Source organism: Ascochyta rabiei, chromosome 4 (genome assembly GCF_004011695.2).
Source record: "Ascochyta rabiei chromosome 4, complete sequence".
NCBI classification, from domain to species: domain Eukaryota; kingdom Fungi; phylum Ascomycota; class Dothideomycetes; order Pleosporales; family Didymellaceae; genus Ascochyta; species Ascochyta rabiei.
Genome location: NC_082408.1, coordinates 973,934 through 992,514, shown reverse-complemented (window position 1 = coordinate 992,514; position 18,581 = coordinate 973,934). Strand labels below are relative to the sequence as shown.

General features: G+C 52.4%; 6 protein-coding genes across 7 annotated transcripts, besides 12 other annotated features; 2 read left to right on the top strand and 4 right to left on the bottom strand.

The window, feature by feature from the left end:
* Nucleotides 1-532: 532 nt before the first annotated feature.
* EKO05_0002753 (uncharacterized protein) lies at nt 533-2,285 on the bottom strand (the record flags this gene model as incomplete). The annotated part of the gene is made up of 4 exons (XM_038937948.1): nt 533-1,234; nt 1,291-1,710; nt 1,761-2,206; nt 2,270-2,285. 4 exons carry the CDS (start codon nt 2,283-2,285, stop codon nt 533-535), a joined length of 1,584 nt encoding a protein of 527 aa, XP_038801339.1.
* A 1,737-nt stretch (nt 2,286-4,022) lies between these two features.
* EKO05_0002752 (multidrug-resistance type transporter aminotriazole resistance) lies at nt 4,023-5,745 on the bottom strand (the record flags this gene model as incomplete). Of its 2 annotated transcripts, XM_038938031.1 has the most annotated exons (3): nt 4,023-4,594; nt 4,645-5,073; nt 5,124-5,745. In XM_038938031.1, the coding sequence occupies 3 exons, from the start codon at nt 5,743-5,745 to the stop codon at nt 4,023-4,025; spliced, it is 1,623 nt and encodes a 540-aa protein (XP_038801338.1). The 2 variants fall into 2 exon arrangements, with proteins under 2 accessions (XP_038801338.1, XP_059491974.1); XM_059635991.1 differs by having other exon boundaries at nt 4,023-5,073.
* A 613-nt stretch (nt 5,746-6,358) lies between these two features.
* Nucleotides 6,359-8,587, top strand: EKO05_0002751 (uncharacterized protein; the record flags this gene model as incomplete). Its single annotated transcript, XM_038945127.1, has 1 exon — nt 6,359-8,587. One exon carries the CDS (start codon nt 6,359-6,361, stop codon nt 8,585-8,587), a length of 2,229 nt encoding a protein of 742 aa, XP_038801337.1.
* Nucleotides 8,588-8,785: 198 nt separating this feature from the next.
* EKO05_0002750 (6-methylsalicylic acid synthase) lies at nt 8,786-14,389 on the bottom strand (the record flags this gene model as incomplete). The annotated part of the gene is made up of 2 exons (XM_059635990.1): nt 8,786-14,077; nt 14,156-14,389. 2 exons carry the CDS (start codon nt 14,387-14,389, stop codon nt 8,786-8,788), a joined length of 5,526 nt encoding a protein of 1,841 aa, XP_059491973.1.
* Nucleotides 9,069-9,106: a tandem repeat.
* A 703-nt stretch (nt 14,390-15,092) lies between the features above and the next one.
* Nucleotides 15,093-15,935, top strand: EKO05_0002749 (uncharacterized protein; the record flags this gene model as incomplete). The annotated part of the gene is made up of 1 exon (XM_059635989.1): nt 15,093-15,935. The coding sequence occupies one exon, from the start codon at nt 15,093-15,095 to the stop codon at nt 15,933-15,935; it is 843 nt and encodes a 280-aa protein (XP_059491972.1).
* A 1,076-nt stretch (nt 15,936-17,011) lies between these two features.
* Nucleotides 17,012-17,039: a tandem repeat.
* A 222-nt stretch (nt 17,040-17,261) lies between these two features.
* Nucleotides 17,262-17,338: a dispersed repeat.
* Nucleotides 17,338-17,775: a mobile genetic element.
* Nucleotides 17,643-17,685: a tandem repeat.
* Nucleotides 17,686-17,760: a tandem repeat.
* Nucleotides 17,776-17,830: a tandem repeat.
* Nucleotides 17,831-18,419: a mobile genetic element.
* EKO05_0002748 (uncharacterized protein) lies at nt 18,165-18,548 on the bottom strand (the record flags this gene model as incomplete). The annotated part of the gene is made up of 1 exon (XM_038938021.2): nt 18,165-18,548. One exon carries the CDS (start codon nt 18,546-18,548, stop codon nt 18,165-18,167), a length of 384 nt encoding a protein of 127 aa, XP_038801335.2.
* Nucleotides 18,274-18,419: a tandem repeat.
* Nucleotides 18,420-18,466: a tandem repeat.
* Nucleotides 18,467-18,541: a tandem repeat.
* Nucleotides 18,467-18,581: part of a mobile genetic element that runs on past the window's edge.

The window sequence follows — 18,581 nt, the reverse complement described above, 5'->3', positions numbered from 1 at the left end:
TCACCCTTGTTGTGGAAAGGCGCAGTTTTCATTTTCTCGCATGGCAGGTACGACAACAAGCCCATGTCTTCGCCCATTCGTGCCCTAAGGTCTTTGATAGTAACGTCCGCTTGGCTCTGTGGTGGTATTGGAGCCATTGATACTGAAGGTGTGGAGGTCGGTGGTGCTGTCATTGTGAATGGAGTTGCTTGAAGGTGGTTGACGATTGGGACGAGGGCTCGTGTCAGGGCCAAGGCGTCTTTATCTGTACGGCGCTAGTAGGCACCAATGTGTCACAATAGGAAGGCGCTCAGTGAAGTGAAGGAAGAGCCACTAACAATGCTCGGCGTTTTTGTAGCTGGTATGAAACCCTTGCGTAGCAATCTTCACGTGATACAATACAGTGCGTGATTGCTCGTCAACAAACAGAGGTTGTGCAAACTTGACCCAGCAATCAGGGGGCGTAACAAGTGGACAAGCTAACACCGAATGCACTCTGCATCGTTGTGTCTCTAGTTTCAGTGCCTTGAAGTTTATTCTCTTGGCCCAAATATCAGGGTTTTCTGCGTTTCTGCGACCGATGCCTCTCATCGCATGCATCAAGGCAGTCTAGCAGATCCTTACGCGAAAGACCTTCTCTTTTGCGTTTGAGATCCTCTTTCGCTGCCTCTCTTCGCTGCATTGCTTTCCCGCGCTGCTTCTCAATTGTCTCTTTATGAGACCTATACTCCTCTACTAGCGAGTCATACTCTGTCTTTTCCGCAGCTCTCTCAGCTTTGTGCTTTTGCTCCAACTGCTCAAGCATCAATCCGATCTCAATTTTGTGTCGTTCTCTCATCATTACGTCGATATCGTGCTTCTTGTTGTCTCGGAGTCTGTCGTACTTTCTCTTATTCTCTTGTGCAGTAGATTCGATGCGCTCAAGCGTATCCTCGATCTCAACCATCTGGCCCTGCAAAGTTTGGTAACCTGCCAACCCAGTCGTTGAAGCTTGCTGCCCATGTGTATGTACTTCTGGTTGAGGAGCCTTCGTGGTGACAGGCTTATCTTGCGGTGCTGCTGACACGAAAGTCACAGGTCTGGCAGACAGCTGTTTGAAGGATTTCTGCGAGTTGGATCGCACTTTTGGTGATCGGACTGCAAAAGCAGTCTTATTCTCTTCGGTGTTAACACTCACGATAGACGATACCGGCTGCGAAATGTCTCCCGTTGCTTGGGATCGAGTTGCCGATGACTTTCTAGGTGATCCTGGAACCTGAATTTTCTTAGTTCGCCCTTCTATCATATACATACTTTCTGCAGATGACTCACTTTCATGACTTTAGGCATAGGCGCATGCACAACGGGTCGGTGCTTATTGGTAACATCGCTCTTCTTCTGGTCCAGGGCACCACCAACGACTGGCACTTCAGCGGAAGCTACTGGAGAACCATTCTCAACCTGCACCGCCTTCTTATCCTTGCCTCCATCTGAAGTCTGCGCAAAAGCTGTAGGACGCAGGCTAAAGGTCTGTCCACGCGGTCCACACGGTTCGCTCTTACGCGCCATCATGGCGCCTTTGTAGGCTGGCGGAGAAAGCACGATAGATCTTGCTCTTTCGCATACGCTGGGAGGAGAGTTTGACTTACTGCGCCCCAAATAGTACCGGCATATACGCTTCAGGGTCGTGAGGAAGCTATCACTGAATGTCAAGTCCTTGGGTAACGGAACGCCCTTCAAGGCAAGATAGCACTATACTGATTTAGCAAGGGTTCTATTTAACAACTCGATTGGTTTCTTACCTTGATCAGAACAATGGTCTTGGACTTCGTGCCTATGTCGAACATGTCGAGCCATTGCCCAGACCGATCCATCTTTTCGCAGGAGTGCTGGTGCATCTTGCCGTCTTTGTCTTCACCGTAAAATTTGATTTCGACTGACCCATCTTGACGCGCTTTTTCTGCAATAAAAGCCGAGATCTTGCAGCTTTGATTTTGACTCTGAACCTTATCCAAGCCAACACAGATGCGGTAAGGAGACAGTGGGAACATCTGATTGCCCTTAACCATGCTCACCTTGCTCAGAGGGATATGATCGAGTAGATAAGCATCCTTACCCAGTTTGATCTTGAGTAGGTCGAGAGCTGTGGTACGCAGGCTTAATTTTGCCCGGGAGTACTCTTTGTCCTGAACCACAATTTTGGGAGCCACGCTAGGTACAGTCGTGGCCTTTTCGCTCCCATGCGTCGCTGTTTCGAGGTCAGAACTGACGGGATTTCGTTCATGGAGAATCGTTTCTTGATCAGACTTACATGGGAGAAGCACCATGTTTTACAGTGGATAATCGATACAACTCGCAGGCACAGTGTGGTTGAGGTGGTAGCAACGGTTGGGCGTTTGTTTGTGTTTAACAGGAAATTGGCGCACAGAGCGGCGCTGATGACTAACTCAGGCGGTGAACGTTCGCGGTAACAACTCGCCTTCACCGTCACCTCGAGCACGAATCAACATACCATCTGTGCATCTATATCACTGGCACATTGAAACAGACCTGCTTTCATAGCCGCTAGTAGTTGTTCAAAACGCTGCGAATATTCAGAGCATGCCAGAAAACTAATTTTGGTGCCAAAATCTTATTGGGGTTTGTTGTTTGATATGGCAGCAAAAGCGGACACATAACTTACACAAATACAACTTACGGTGAAGGCCACTACTGCGGTCCATAGAATTTCAGCCAGCGCGTCGCGTAATAATGCGCGCAGCACGACCAACATCTGCTCTTTATCCTCCAACGATCAGTTGCGATCGACGACCGGTTCTTGCTAATGCGTCCGCCGATTGTCTTGCGCTGTTTCTTCAAGAGAAATATGTAGAGATCTTGTTGTCTCTTTCGGAGGGACGGCGATTTACCAGCGGATTTGGTGAGTTGTTGTGGTCAGTGGGGGTTTGCTTGTGATTTTACGTGTGGTAGTAAGACTTTGTCGTCGCTGAATTTACCTTACCGGACACATCTGATAATCCGTCGTCGCTGCTGCTATTAGCTTGTTGTCTGCTGTGGGAGCGGATGTGGGAGCTGGTCCGGGAATCATTGGAATCATAATGCATCCCAGAACTAGGCCCGCCCTGAGCTGCGCATGGTACCAAGTCCTCCGACCCACGTGTGCTCTCTTGATCCTCGTCGCTATGAGTCTTGGCACGATTAGCTTGATGTTGCTCACACAGTTTCGTCAGATGCGTGACAAACGCAGTGTTGATGGGAATGTAGTGGCGGCCACAGCCAAAGAGCCGTGCATCTGCAGCTATGAGAAAGCAGCACTTGATTGCTGCCCCCAACTGTGCATCTTTGGCAAGCTCTGTGTAGAATGGCTCAAGACTTACCAGCCTGGGCTGGATGTCCGTGGTCCAAGCGATCTGCACTTCATTGCGGATCCCTCTTGTGCCATGCTCTTCGAAAATCATCTCGGTCATTGGCGCAACCCGGTCACTCTGATTGAGATAGGGTTTGAGTTAAGCCCAGACTTTGGCTTCTTTCTTTGGAATCTTGTTGCCTGCATAACTGCCGATAAGAAGACATAGTCGTACGTAGTGCAATTCAGTACCAAGTTATTTAAACTTGTAGTTTTTAAACTTATAGTTTTTAAATTCTGTAGAAACAAGATCTAGCAGTTAAGAGAGTACATAAAGAGAAATAGGCTGCTAAAGCGCAGTCAAGGTATTTAGCCTAGGAGATGTATTAGCATAAAGCAAAGCCTTCATTCTCTTGCTAAGATTTAAGGGCCTACTATCTAACTTGTTAATATTAGTTAGAGGCATTTTTTAATGTCCACCAACAACTTGCAACTGAAGCGCTCCCCCTTATGGCCGCGTCTGATTGACCCTTTACTGGTGATATTGTGGTCAGGTATAATAATGTTTAAGAGTTTCAGTCCAGACAGGTCGTCTGATTCTTGTAATCTGGAACTTCGCCGTCTGCGATGTTTCTGAGCTCCAATATCACCGAAGTTTTTATAGAAGGAACGATATCAATTGTGTCGGATTATGTCGTTGCTATCGAGTGAACATTTCTCAGGATGTGCTAATCATCCGCTTCTCATGCATACGCAGCTTCAGCAAAAACAGTACACTTGTGAGGACTCCCATCGCACCCAGACCAATGCCCAGATACATCGCTCCTCGGTACCCTCTTAACTCGTCTTCTTCCGTGAGTGCACCATGGTTGATATGGGTTTCAACGGTGCCTGCGATGCCGACACCGATGCTGATACTGTAGTTGACGATGGTGTTGACCAGACTCGCCGCCATGCCTTGATGCCGCTTCTCGACAGCGTTGCTCATGATCAGGGTGCCGGCTGGGAAGCTCATGTCCATGCCCCATGGGATGATGAGTGTGACAATAAAAGACTGGGCCCAGTAAATCTGATGTGGAGGCATTGTTGCGACAAAAATGCTACCGATCGTGAATGCGCACATAGATATAAACATAACCCAGCCAGGACCGATGCGTGAGATGACGTGACCAGTTGTGATGGCAGCAATGAAACCAGAAATGGTGACGGGACAAATCTGAGCCATCGTCATCAGTGGTGATGTCCCGCGCAGCTGTTGGAGTATCTGGATAAAGTAGTAGATAAAAATGCCTGACATACTGACATTAGCGGGATTTCGGGACGACGACATAGATACATACCGAAAGCTGCCCAACCGCAGGCTTCGCAGATCATCACAAAGATGACGTCAGTGCTTAGAGCATCGAATGGAATGAGTGGGTGTTTCGATACTTTAAGTTCGATCCAGAAAAACACAGGGAAGAGCAGGACCCCTACAATTAGTAGAACGTAGATGTACGGCCGTTCCCACCCAAAGCCGGGTGCCTGGTTCCATGCAAAGTTGAACAGAATCATAGCAGTGATCCCTACAGTCGCACCGAGCAAATCCAGTTCGGCTATTCGTTCTTTGACACTGAGATTCTGATCTTCTTCCTTAAGCGGAACAGCAGGTAGGATGATGTAGGACAGGCCTGCGAGACAAGCTAGAGCGACGCCGAATGTCCAGAATGTCCACGGCCACCACAAGAGCGACCAAAGACCGGCAAAAGTTCCGCCCACAACGGCGCCACCTGTAATCCGTTAGCAAACTGAAGCGACCTTACTCTCTGGATGTACATACTTGGTGCACAGGCGCCAAACAGCGAGAACACCATGTCTTTCCTCCTGCCCTCGTCGTAGGTTGCGCCCAGCAAACCCAAAGCATTTGGTAGCAGGATAGCAGGCCCAATACCGCTCAAGACGCGCGCGAAGATGAACAGTACTTGGCCGCCATTTCCAGGCGCGTACACACTGCATCCAGCCACCACGTTCCAGACGGCAAACCAGGTGAAACCAACGATAACCATGGTCTTGTAACCAAACAGATCACCGCAGCGGCCTGACAAGAGGATGAAGGTGCCAACTGTCAGCGAGTAGCCTGCGATGAGCCATGACAGAACGCCAGGGTCGGTAATACCGAGATCCGAGCCGATGATGTGCAGAATGTTCAGCGTGTTGACCAGTCCAGCTTGCGTGACGAATTGTGCAGAACAGAGCAAACCAACGAACAGGAACTCGCGCACTGGCGACATGGCCTGCGCGATGGACTTTGTTCGGGCCAGCTCAAGATCGGTCTCATTCTTGGGAGGATGTGTCGAAGTTTGCGTAGGGTGGCGGGATAGTTCTGAAGTTGACGAACTGAATGACGAGTGCGATCGCGACATTTCGTCTTTAGGCTCCAAGGAGCCGTTGGTTTCGTTCATGGTGGTTCAATCGTGTCCAAGTTTGCGCCCCACAGCTTCAGTGGATTCCTTCTCTTGTATGCCTAAGACTTCTTGGTGGTGTCGTGGTGGCGGGTTCCAACAAAAGTCGAAGAGTTTTACGTGAGGTGCTATGGCCATGTTTCCTGCATGTGGAGGAGATGGGGCTTTGCCAACGGTTATCAACAAAGTCGTAAATCCGATTCCTCGTTACATGAGCGCCAAATTGCGACAGGGACCAGGCTGCGGCGTCGAACTGGCCATCCATATGTGGGGCATTGCTTCGCCCCACAAGCGTCGATCGGATTTACGGAATTAGAGAACAGATGACGCTGCAGAGCGCAGAGCCGAAAGCTCCACATCTGACAAGCGGTGAGTTCCAGACCGTACGGACCAGTCGTTAATCGCACTGCCTGTTTCTCGCAAGCGCGTGATCACGTGCTGGCGCAGGAATTACGACATGACGGCATGGCTTGGCAGTGCCATGCACTAGTTCCTTCCTGGCACGGGGCCCTTCAGGCCGCCATCGCATCGACCCACCTTTGCCAGGCTCTCGTGAGCTGGCTCGGATCACTGCTGGGAGAGCGTTTGTGACCCGGAAGGCTACGACAGCGCCATGCCTCTGGACCAGCTTCCAGAGGAGCTACTCCTACAAGTGGCACTCTACCTGCCTGACTCAGCGACGCCTAAGCATCTCAAGAACTTGTGCCTCACGTCCAGTGCGCTCCGACCTATAGCTCAGGAAGCTCTTCACACTACCGCAAGGCTCGCCATCTCTTGCGGTTGCCATCCCAAGGTCAACGCCGTAGCCAAAATACTCCGCACGCTTCTGGACCGGCCTGACCTCGCCAGCAAAGTCAAGACACTTCGCTTTCGAGCAGTGCGCAAAGGTGTCGAGAAAGTCTATGTGGAACATGGGTTCGAATTTCTCGACTTTCGCGCCCGGTGCATCTCAAAGTTGGACGAGCTAGGCTACAGGTCGGCACATCTGTGGCGGAGGTCAATCGACAACTCTATCGAGTCGGCCTTCGGAGGTTTGCTGCTGGCATTGCTTCCTAACTTGACTGACCTGGACTTTTGGATCAAGGATCATCAGCGTGGTCCACCATCGAGTGAGTGCATATCTGGTCTGTGGGGTGGTACAAGCCCACCGGATGCAATTCTGCATGGATGGAGGAACATCAGCCATCTCGTTACCGGAGACACATCGTTGCTGAAGTGCGGCATTGAATTCGACAAACTCACAAGCTTGGATCTACGGACCATCTCCATCGGTACTGTACTGCGACTCAATGGCCCCGGCAGTCTACAAGGCGCTGAGAACCTCATCGACCTCAATCTTACTGTATCGATCCAATTCGCCGATCGACCACTCGTGGAAAAAGCAGAAATCGAGTTTAGCGAGCTTCTCGAGGCGTTGGCATGTCGCGCGCTGAAGAACCTTAAGATTCTCTTCATTAATGATGGCTACCACATAGGTGACGATCTGACGACAGAGCTGAACACTGGCTATTTCCTTGATCAATTACGTTGTTTCGAGAAAACCTTAGAGTATCTTTCTATAACACTTGAGGCCGCGGATGACGACGGAGAGCTCGAATGGCTGATGGACATGTGCCAGCATCCGACCACATCGTTGAAAGACTTCACAGTCCTGAAGTCGCTCGTCATACCACAACCTTTCATCTTCACCGCAAGGTCATCTAATTGGAGCCCTGAAGGTTCTTGCCAACCAAGAAACTTGCCACCGAACCTGGAACAACTCGAGCTGTTGTATCCACATGAAGATGTGGAGGAATGGGTAGAGGGCTTTCTTGATGTGAACTTCTACGCTACTTCAAGCGACGCTCCAACACACTCAAGTGATGCGCAACGGCGGACCTCGACATTCAAAAAGCTCATCCTTATCTGCCGCGATGATGCTGGAATTAGCGCTAGTTACTTTACAGAAGGCGTCGACAAGATTTGGTGGACTCTGTCAAATAATAACAGTATCGAGACCGAAGCCTATGACCAACTCAGGGAGACAAGAGAGAACCTAGCATGTCTTTACGAAGACGAGAACTTGGAAAGGGAAGACACTGCCGACGAAGATCACGAAATCGACGAGGATGACGAGATGGATGATGGATGGGAAGACGATGACGATGACGATGACTTCAATGCCGGCCTTCTCTCCTCTGTTATCGGACCCATTTCTCCGTTCCTTGAGGACCAGACAAGTCTTCTCCGCCATCTCAGAGCTCTCCCAAAGCCCGAGGGTCACGCTCCGAGTGAGATCTGTGCTAGCCTGAGAATGTCTTTTGAGAGAGTAACAGAGGCTGCATCGGTTTTGCAACAAGACGGTAACATCCGCTTCGAAGGCAACTTCCCTCACAGCCATACGTATCATTTCGTGGGAGAAAGTGAACAGTTGCTCAGGGAGGACAGAGTATATAGGTTGAGCGAGGCCTTGAAACGCGGGCGCGAGCCGCGCGGGAGCAGCAAGGCAGACGCGGACGGTTGGGAAACCGACGAATCCATGCCAGAACTCGAAACTTACGACTCGGAACCCTTCGCCGACGCTGTCAGAGATACAACGAACATAGCATCGCGCGAACACTCGGGTGTCGTGGTCACACCCACAGCTGTCTTGAGGTGCCTTCGAGACATGACAGATCCATCCGAGGGCGTCTATCAATGGGAAATAAGTCGCTTACTGGGTATTGATGATGATAATGCTGATGAAGTCGGTTCTGCTTTACGCCAGCTCATCCTTGACGGACATGTTCACAACACCCGTTTCGAAGACAAAGTCTATTTCTGCAACGAAAACGCGGAACTGCGGGCAGAAGACGTGGAGTAGACTAGCATATATGAAAACGAGGGCTGTTCTGCCTCAAGAGAGGAAAGGTATGTTAAGAGACTGTTAAAACAAAAAGCAACCAATTGCTCGAGACGTCTATGCGCCAACTCCATCCCTTCTATAAACGCCAGTCAATGAACCTTCTAGATAATTATACGCCCAGAAAAAACACAATGGTTCCAAGTCTCACCACTTGCATCACTCTCTTCTCTCGACCTTCTCATAAAACCACTCCACCAGATGTCCAACCGTAGGATGATTCCACGTGAGCGTCGGCGGTACCGTAATCCCCATAGCTTTCTGCAGCTGCTGCCTCAGCGCAACAGTCATGACAGAGTCGACACCCAGATCAGCAATTGCAGAACGATCCTCAATTTCCTCAACACCCAGATGCAAGACGCGCGACAAGCATCCCTTGATCTCGGCGTTGAGGTGCGCCTTAAGCTCTGGTCCTGCTCTTGGCTTCGCTGCAACCTGCGGGGCAGCAGCAGACGTGGCAGAGACAGCAGCAGGTGCAGCGCGCCGTTGCACGACATCTGCGATGAGCTCGCACGGCAACGGCTCGCCAGCGTCCAGTATGCGCGTGCGCGTCACAACCGCATGATCGGTGTCGATGTTGGACAGGTGCATCCACGCCTGGAACCCTTCCTCGACCGTAATATCCGTGACACCCTTGCTTTGCAGCTCGAGGTCCACAAGCGCAGTATCCGAAGCCAGGCCTAGCGCTCGCCATGCGGTCCATTGTATTGCGATGCTGTTGCAGCCCTGCGAGCGGCGGTGCGTTGCAAGGCCGTCGAGGAAGGCGTTGGATGCAGCGTAGGCGGATTGGCCAGGCGTGCCGAGGATCTGGCCGATGGAAGAGAAGAGGACGAAGAAATCGAGAGTACCACAGGGGAAGACGTTGTGCAAATTCAACGCGCCTTGGATCTTGGGCCCCATGACCTCCAAGTAGGCGGAGTGTGTGGAGTCTTTGATGTAGCCGTAACCGGAGACGCCAGCAGCGTGGATAACGCCTAGTACTGATGGGAGTGAAAGCCGATCGAGCGCTGCAGAAAGCTCGGTGGACGCCGATGGAGAGCCTATGTCGATTGCAAGGGCATGGATGGTAGCGCCTAGGCTCTCGAGCTTGCTGATCTTCTTCACCACTGCGCCCATGGAGCCCGTAGCCGACGGCCAGTCTCTGCGAGGCGGAAGACCACGCCGCGACACAACGACGAGTCTTCGAGCACCTTTCTGTACTAGAAACTCCAGCACTTCCAGACCAAGATCACCAAAACCTCCAGTGACCAGGTACGTACCGTGTGGTTGAGGTAACAGACCCTTCGTCTGCGCGTTGTGATGCTGATCTTTAGCAAAAGGTCGCAGACGAGCCACACGAGGAAGGCCATCCTGTACACGCACCACGCTCTGCTCCTTCACATACTTCACAGGAAGCAGGGGGAATGCTGGTCCTTCGTTGTCGATGAGGCCACCCCACACATCTGGGTACTCAGATGCTGCCACTCGAGAGAAACCATAGAGAGGGTACTGGGCAAGGCATGTGGGTGACTGGCTTTTGTATGCGCTGTCAGCAATGACGAAGAGCTTTGGTGCGCTGGGAATCTCTGCGAGAATGGAAAGAATTCTCGCTGTTTCCCAGGTAAATGCATGTGCTTTCTTGGATATCTCGTCCGCACTGTCGACTGCGCCGGGCAGGTATATGGCAATAGCGTTCTTCTGCTCCAACAAGGTCTTGATTTCTGGCTCAGCCAGGTTTGCGCTAGATGGCACCGTCACGACCCTCTTGGCTACAATTTCGAGAGTATTGACGTAATTGTCGAGAATCGGGCTTTCGGCAGACACAACGACAACGTTATTCATCACCAACGGCGTCTCGGAGAACTTTGGCGGTACCCATGTCAGACGGTGTACCAATGAATCTACACCCTTGCTCTTGTCGCTGACTGCCTCGACGTCCGAGAAACGCATACCCTTGATCTTGGTGAGAAGCAATCCATCCTCACTCAAAACACTGATGTTGGCTTTCAGGTTTTCGCCCTCGGAACTCTCTTCGATGAATAGATACCCAACCTTGGGAGGAATATCAGTGGAGAGGAAAAAGATTTGATCAATGCCGCTGACAATACGCATTCGGACACTCTTGAAAAAGATGGATGATCCGACTGATGTCGCCGCATCAAGGAAAGGAGCCCAACTTTGTGCGTCCCAAGTCAAAGTTTGTGAGCTTGGGTCCATATCCATTTTAACGAGCATCTCCTTGTCGTTGCCGAAGTGCTCTAGCACAGCCCACGGGAACGCAATACCGGACACACCAATGCTCTGTAGATAGTCCCATGCGAAGCTGTTTGGCAGCTGAGTGCCAATCCTCATTCTGATGGCGGAGATCGAGAGTGTTTGCTGATGAGACGACATGTCGGTATCTGTGAATCTGGCTGCGCTGTGCTGGACCCATGCATGATCAACATGGGTGGTACCTGTAATTTCTTCCTTGAGACGAGAGGCCAGGCGAACCTCATCCCCCTCAACAACAATTTGGAGCTCGCGCTTATCGGCTGCCATTGGCGTTGGGACTCGGAGCTCCAAGTTGTTGAGAATGGTTGCGCCTGTGGCTCGCTGAAAGGTATTGCAGTAGACTGCTGCAGGGATGATTTCAGTCCCGTCGAGTGGATGCGTCAAAGGGTACGGTTTTGTCGAACCGTCCAAAGTCGTCGTCCAGACTTTGGTGTTGCTGCCCGCGATCTCCATCACACCACCGAGCACTGTATGTGTATCAACGTCGTGTTGCTGGGCAGCAGACCTGGAACCCATGGAGATGGTCTTCCAGTAAGGCTTGTGTACCCAGGGAGTGTTGGGCACTCTAGTCGACCAAGGACCTTGCCCGTGCAAGGCACCAAAATCGACTTGTCCACCAAGAGTATGCAGCTGACCAATAGCATTCAAGATACTGTGCTCAGCGGAAACGTCCTTTTTCATGATGCCGAAAGTCGCACACTCATCGATCGACCGAGCGGATAATGTTTCAAAGATAGAATGAGAGACAATTGGATGAGTGGAGATCTCCATGAAAACACGGAAGCCATCTTCCACAGCGGCGTCGACAGCATCGACAAGCCAGACAGGATCTACCATGTTCTTCGTCCAGTATTCAATACCACGCAGTGATGTGGTTCTCGCATCTGAAGCTGAGGTCGAGTAGATTGGTAAGATTGCTGGTTGAGGGTTGATATCTTGACCCAAGCTCTGTTGCAGTGCAGACACAAGCTGCCCGAGCATCGGTGAATGGAAACCGATATCAGTCTGTACTCTCCAAGACTTGATACTTTGCTTCTGAAGACGCTCAACATACCGCTCAACAGCCTGAGTCGTACCACTGACCACGCAAGTTGATGGCGACGATTTGATAGCGGCAACAATATCGACCCTTCCTACTAATTGTTGCGCTGCCGTTTCGAACGGTGATGTAACCAGAGCCATCGCACCTTGGCCTTGGACACGTGCATAAAGCTTTGCTCGCCTCGAAACAACAATGGCGCCTTCGTGCGCCGTCAAGCAGCCAGCAGCAACGGCAGCCGCGATTTCTCCCACGGAATGTCCGATGATAGCCTGCGGTCTAACTCCTTGCGACTTGAGTAATGCTGTGAGACCGATTTGTACAGCGTACGTCAATATCTGTACCCTCGCTGAGTCGCCTAGGTTGCCTGTCTCCAATGCTTCAATGACTGAGAAGTCTGCTTCTTTCTGGAAAATGGGGTCCAACGAGGAAAGAGTGTAGTAAAAGGTGTGGTTGCATAGCAACTCCATTCCCATGTTAGGCCATTGCGCACCATGACCGGAGTAAACCCACACAACTCCCTTCTGCATTGCGTTGTCAAGCACACGGTTGCTTGTCGTCCATGGATCTGGTCTGCTTTTTGCAAAATCTGTCAGACTACGGACAGCATCCTCGTGACCGTTGATAGGTATCACAAATGAGACGCGGTAATCATGTGCAGCGCGGTGTTGAGATAATGTTCGCGCAACAGCACGGAGGTCTTCAGACATGCCATCGCGAGAACTAAGCCAGTGTGCTAGCGAAGCAGCGTGAGCGGGCAGGCGCTTCTCCTGCATAGCTGATAGTGTAAGAACAACGGCCGTATCTGAATTTGGAGACAGGCCGGTGCTTGGGATCTGCTGAAGCCTTCCAAGACGATGCGATCTCGTGGGGGCCTGCTCGAGAATGGCGTGGCAGACTGACCCTCCGTAACCGTAACAGCACACCGCTGCTCTCCGCAGATCGCGCTCCGGCCATGCTTTCTGTTCTCTGGCAACCTCCAGTCCACTGCTGGCCCAATCAATCTTAGTGTTAAGCTTGTTCAGCAGCGTCTGTGGGGCGACGACGCCCTTCTGCACACTAAGCACTGCCTTAACAAAGCCAATAGCGCCAGCTGCAGCTTCGAGATGTCCAACATTTGGCTTGATGGAACCGACATAACAAGGTGAGTCAGACGAGCGCCCGGCACCGTACACTTGAGCAATGGCGCTGATTTCTGTTGGGTCTCCGAGGGAAGTTGAAGTCGCGTGCGCTTCAACATAGTCAATGGTATGCGGGTCGATATTGCCGGCCCGTGCGAGCGCCTGCCTAGCTACAAGCTCTTGGGCCTTTGAGTTGGGTGCCATGATGCCCTTTGTCTTGCCGTCCTGAGCAGATGCAGAGCTCTTCATGACGGCAAGAATGTTATCGTTGTCTTCGATCGCAGCGCTGAGACGCTTGAGCACAACAACAGCGCCGCCTTCACCACGTGCATACCCGCACGCGGCATCGTCGAATGAGCGACAGACACCTTCGGTGGTCAATGCGCCCGCCTTCTCCAACATGTGTGTTAGACCAGGTGCACAGATGACATTAACGCCACCGCAGATGGCAACAGTGCTTTCTCCGGATACAATAGCTTGACGGGCTAGGTGGATGGCGATGAGTGAGCTTGCGCAAGCTGCATCGACTGCTGTACTGGGCCCTTGCAGTCCCAAGTGATATGAAATCCTGTTTGGGATGCCGTGGTATGCGGTACCGATACCGCTCCAAGCCTCGATGGTAGGAAGATCCTCCATCAGCATCCGAGAATAATCGTCTGAATCTACACCCATGTAGACAGCTGTATCGCTCCCAGCGAGCTTCTTCGGATCAACGCCGGCATTTTCCAAGGCTTCCCATGCGAGCTCCAATGCCAGCCTTTGGTGAGGATCCATGAGCTCAGCTTCTTTCGGCGAGATGCCGAAGAAAGCTGCATCGAAGTTTTCGAGGTTTTCAAGAAAGTAGCCTTTACGAATGATGTTGTCAAGTATCTTGCCGTTTCGAGGGTCTTGCTGCCTCCATGGCTCCCATCGCTGTGCTGGGACTTCGCCAGATGCGTTTTTCTTATTTAAAAGAAAGTCCCAAAGTTTATCAGGTGTGTTGTTCCCACCAGCAGTGCGGCATGAAAGGCCCACGATAGCGACATCTTCTGAGGTAGACTGCTGAGTGTCAGCTGGTGGAAAGGGATCCTATTTTGCGTCATGCAGGAAGCACCTCAGCGATTCGAATACACGTACCCGTTCTAATTGTGGAGTGTGTGGGTCGAGAACCTCGAAGCCAGACCTGCTGCTGGGGGTCGAAGATCCGGTTGTGGAATGCATTGCTGAATGAATCCAGCGCTCAGATGGCGTGGCTGATGTGAAAATATCAAGTGGCCGTGTCTCAGAGCAGTGCGGCGGAGGACCGTCTAGAAGCCGTGTATGGTCTCCGCTGTCCGGTAGCCAAGTACATCTTATATCGTCAAGCATCATCGTCTGATCGGTGCGGAACGCAGTTCCCGTTTAGCAGTTTGTCCTTTCGATAGTTCTGACTAGATGAGCTCAAGTTCGAGTCATGGCAGTACAGGTAGAGGAGGCTGAGGAGTGATGTTGCTTGGATCGGAAACGGAGGATTTCGAACAGCTAGGGCAACCCTTTGTTAAAGGATGATATGCTACGGGTCTGTCGATTCCACAGCTCTGCTTGGGGCGCGGTTATGTACAGGTGGTACTGAGTTCCCACTTGTTTTTCCTGAAGAGCGTTGTGCTTTCTTACTGTTCCTAGCATGCCGGCATTCGAACGATTCGGGCCTTCCAATTCTACGAGCTCTCATGATTATCCTAATCAGTTTCCAAAAGTCGATCTCGGCATTTGTCAATGCGCAAAGCGTCTGTGCGAGCGTAGGTTGTGACATAGACTTGGTTGACCCGCTTTTCCAGATGTGGAGCCAGGGCTGGGTGGGCGTCTATTGTGAGTTTCCTTTCCGTGCACCACATAACATCGAGAACTGACCGCTCAATCTCTGCGCAGCTTTGCCCAAAAAATAGATCCTCCGGATTTACGGGTCCACAGTCGGAACATTATCCTGTCCGGATCAAGCTGATCACCGGTTCTCCACATCTCTTACTATTGTTCGAATGGACCGTTGCAGCTTTCAGACGTGATTGCTTCGAGTGGGAAAGAAGCGCTCACCGCCATGAGCATGCATGGGGTTTATCTCGCGGCATTGCAGCGTTGCGGCGTAGGCACAGCGAAACGTGCCTGGATGTCTCCTTGTCAAGGGATTTCCCCATTGAGTTGGTCCGCCAGGTGGAACGGGACGAAGCCATGCGGCTCCAGGGAGAGATTGCGCGACCGCATGGCACTGCGGGTGACAAGCGTGGCGCTGTACGCGCTGTTGAATGTCAGTCTAACGCCACACAAACATTCCTCAAATGCAACGTACAGCCAGATCCTCGCTGTTCTTGGCACAACTCCGTCGGTCGGAAGACTCATGTCGTTGCAAAGACATGCAGTGCATAGAATGTCAAGATCCAGCAACCTGGTCGACATTTCTGCGCAAACCCATGTGCCAGTATCAGTCGGATACTGGCAATTTGCATGCACTAGATCTTTTCGATGCGAAGATGCATACCACCCAAGTGAGGTCTCCATCTGGAACTTAGCTGTCGTGGTAACGCCACCACGGTTCGTGCGACTGATGAACATTAACTTTCGCCCCGGTCTAATGTGCAGGTCCGAAGTAGACACGGCTCTCCTCATAGGGTATCGAGTGACGAGATCAGTTGTCCCGACCAGAAGCTCTGCACGGCAGTTTCATGTTCGCCACTCAGAGCGCCTGCTGTTGCTCCGAATGGCCTTGGAACTATCGCCCAAGCTTGCGTGTCGCTGTGCGACCGTTTCTCGTTACAGTCGCGTAAATCCGAGAGATGAGTTGTCGTGTGCAGACGTACCGCGGCTTCCCAGGGGTGCATCGCTAGCGTGTCCGTTGCTCCTTTTGCGGGTCCCCAGCCGATCACGCCGCTGCTGTGCAACTTGAGAAATTCACAAACAAGTCGCAACGCTATGACCCGGTCCCGAAAGATGACTGGCGTCTTCCTTCCTTTCGCTAATCGTAGAACATGTGGATGCGCCGGGAGCAGAAGATGGAGTTTTTCGTTCCGAGCGAACGGATCAGACGGAACATGGAAGTATTCTAGTCTCGTTGATCAACCGCACCCCAGCCAACGGTTCTCGATCAGCCTGGCTCAGTGGCTCCGTACTATCATCGTCTGGGTCGTCGGAATAATTCTCATAGCGAGGCGCAGGACATCTGTCGTGGTCTCGGTTTGTGATATTGATACAATTCCGAGCATCGCTCAGCGAGGCACCCATGTCATCAGCTCCCTGGATACGGATGCGTTTTCCTCGTCAAAGAGCACAGTCGAAACCGTTTCGGCGGCGGCGTACAGAAAATCGATGCCTTGAGGGCGTATACACTCTGTCCGTAGCGTCTCCAGGAAGGGTGTACAGTAACCTTCGTCGAGGTTCATATAAGTGATTGCGAGATGTTAAACGCGTTCGTTGCTCCAAACGAACCCCTTGAGGAGACAAGAACTTGATGCAGAGCTCCAGGTCCATACGACTTTCAGTCGAAGCGCGTTTGACCAGCTCTGATGGTATATGACTGTCAAGCTGAATGGATAGTCACTCAGACTGCTCCGAGCAGACAGGAAAGACGAGAATGCGACCGCACTTGAGATGTCAAGCAGAGAAGGGATTGGCGTGACTTTCGGACATCGATATGATACAGACATATTTTCGACAGTTGCAGAGCCATCCCCATGATAAAACCAAAGTTTCTAAATGCTGAGATACTGTCAAGAATTGTAGAAGGGTGTTGAACTGAGTGGTGTAGCCGCCCATTAGACCGTTAAGCCGGACCATGTTCCGTCCGGAAGACTGGAAGGAGCAATTGATATTGTCAGCTTTTTTGCTCCTGTCTTGACCCCGGATCAGGCAGGCGGCACATTTCCGCTGATGGTTTGTAACATCCCTCAGATCGCATAAGCTGGGTTCTTGGCAAGGAGGTAAAAATCTGGGCTAGCGGCTTGGAGAGCGCGCTTCTGACTCGTATGCCCCGGCCTGCGCTGCCCTGCGCTGCTCGCACTCTAGCATTAATATTCCTTTAATAGAGACTTTGTATTTTGCTGATATTTGCTGGTAACATTCTGATGCAGAGCGCTGGCGGCTCACTCGTGAGATGCTCGTGATGCCCGGAATCAATCCACCTGCCACACTCATGCTACGTATGATGTGGGTAGGCTGGTAGAAAATAGGCACCTCTAGTACTTAGAGTCCCTAGCTTCAATTAGAAATAATCCTTTACTATGGTATCCGGCAAAGGTAGAGTCCTATGACCAGTGCGGTAGGTCCTATGCAGAAACGCCTATTAACGTTTATGCCAGTGTTTGGGCCAGCGGGTGCAGAGCTTTGCGTTTACAGGGGTAGCGGGGTAGAGAGTTAGTAAGCAAGGGAAAATCACAACAGTAACAGGAGTGTAAATAGCACTGTAAACACTGTTTCATTCATGTGCAGACCTGTAAACTATTTAATCCTCATCATCTTCATCACTGTCCTCTAAGGAGGAGGAATCCATAGCAAGCTCTAGAGCCGCTACGGACTTCTTTACGTCCCGTACGCACTTACGGACCTCTGTAAAAAATGTTAGCAGCCAGTAGATTTCTTTTACAGGCCTGTAACCTACTCTTCTTCTTCCTCTTCCTCTTCTCCTTCTTCTTCTCCTTCTTGGAGGCGGTGGCGGTGGTGGCGGCGGCGGCGGCGGCGGCGGGGGAGGCAGCAGGGGTGGCGGTGGTGCGGCGGCGCTTCTTGGAGGGGGTGGCAGGGGCAGCGGCAGGGGCAGGGGCAGCAGCAGCGGCAGCGGCAGCGGCAGCGACCTGGCGGCGGGACCTGGAGGGGGTGGCGATGGCGGGGACGGGGACGACGGGGGCGGGCGTGGCTGTAGCAGGGTCAATAAGGTCTGTATGGGGAATGTGGAGGCTGTAAACTTACGGCGGAAGGAGCAGCGGGCGCCCTCACTGCCATAGTGGCAGTTGGCGCACGAGTCGAGCAGCTGGCCTGTAACTACCACGCAGGTAGTATACGGGCCAGCTGCTCGCTGGCAGGAGTCGCATTCGGTGGGGGCGACGCGGCCGACAACCTGCGCGAGCGCAGATTCGAGGTTCTGCTGCCGAACTGCTTACTGTCAGTACAGGGCTCTACAGGACACTTACAGGGGGTTACTTACCAGCGAGGTTGAACTTGCTGGGCTCGTAGCCCGCGCGGAACTCCAGCTGGCGCTGGACTGGCCGAGAAGCCAGCCTTGTGCAGGCCCGCGAGGCGGGCGGCATGGCGAGCAGGGCGGCGGCGGTGGGCGGGCCGGGGGCAGGGGGAGCGGCGGGAGGGCGGGGGCGGCAGCGAGGGCGGCGGCGGCAGTGGCAGCAGCAGCAGTGGCAGCAGCAGCAGCAGCGGCGGCGTCAGCGGCGGCGGTGTTGGCGGTGTTGGCGGGGGCGGTGTTGGCGGTGTTGGCGGGGGCGGCGAGGGCAGCGGCGGCGTCGGCGGCGGCGGTGTTGGCGGGGGCGGCGACGTCGTCGGCGGGGGCGGAGGAGTCCATATTGATGACCTAGAGAGTAGTAAAACGGGGGGA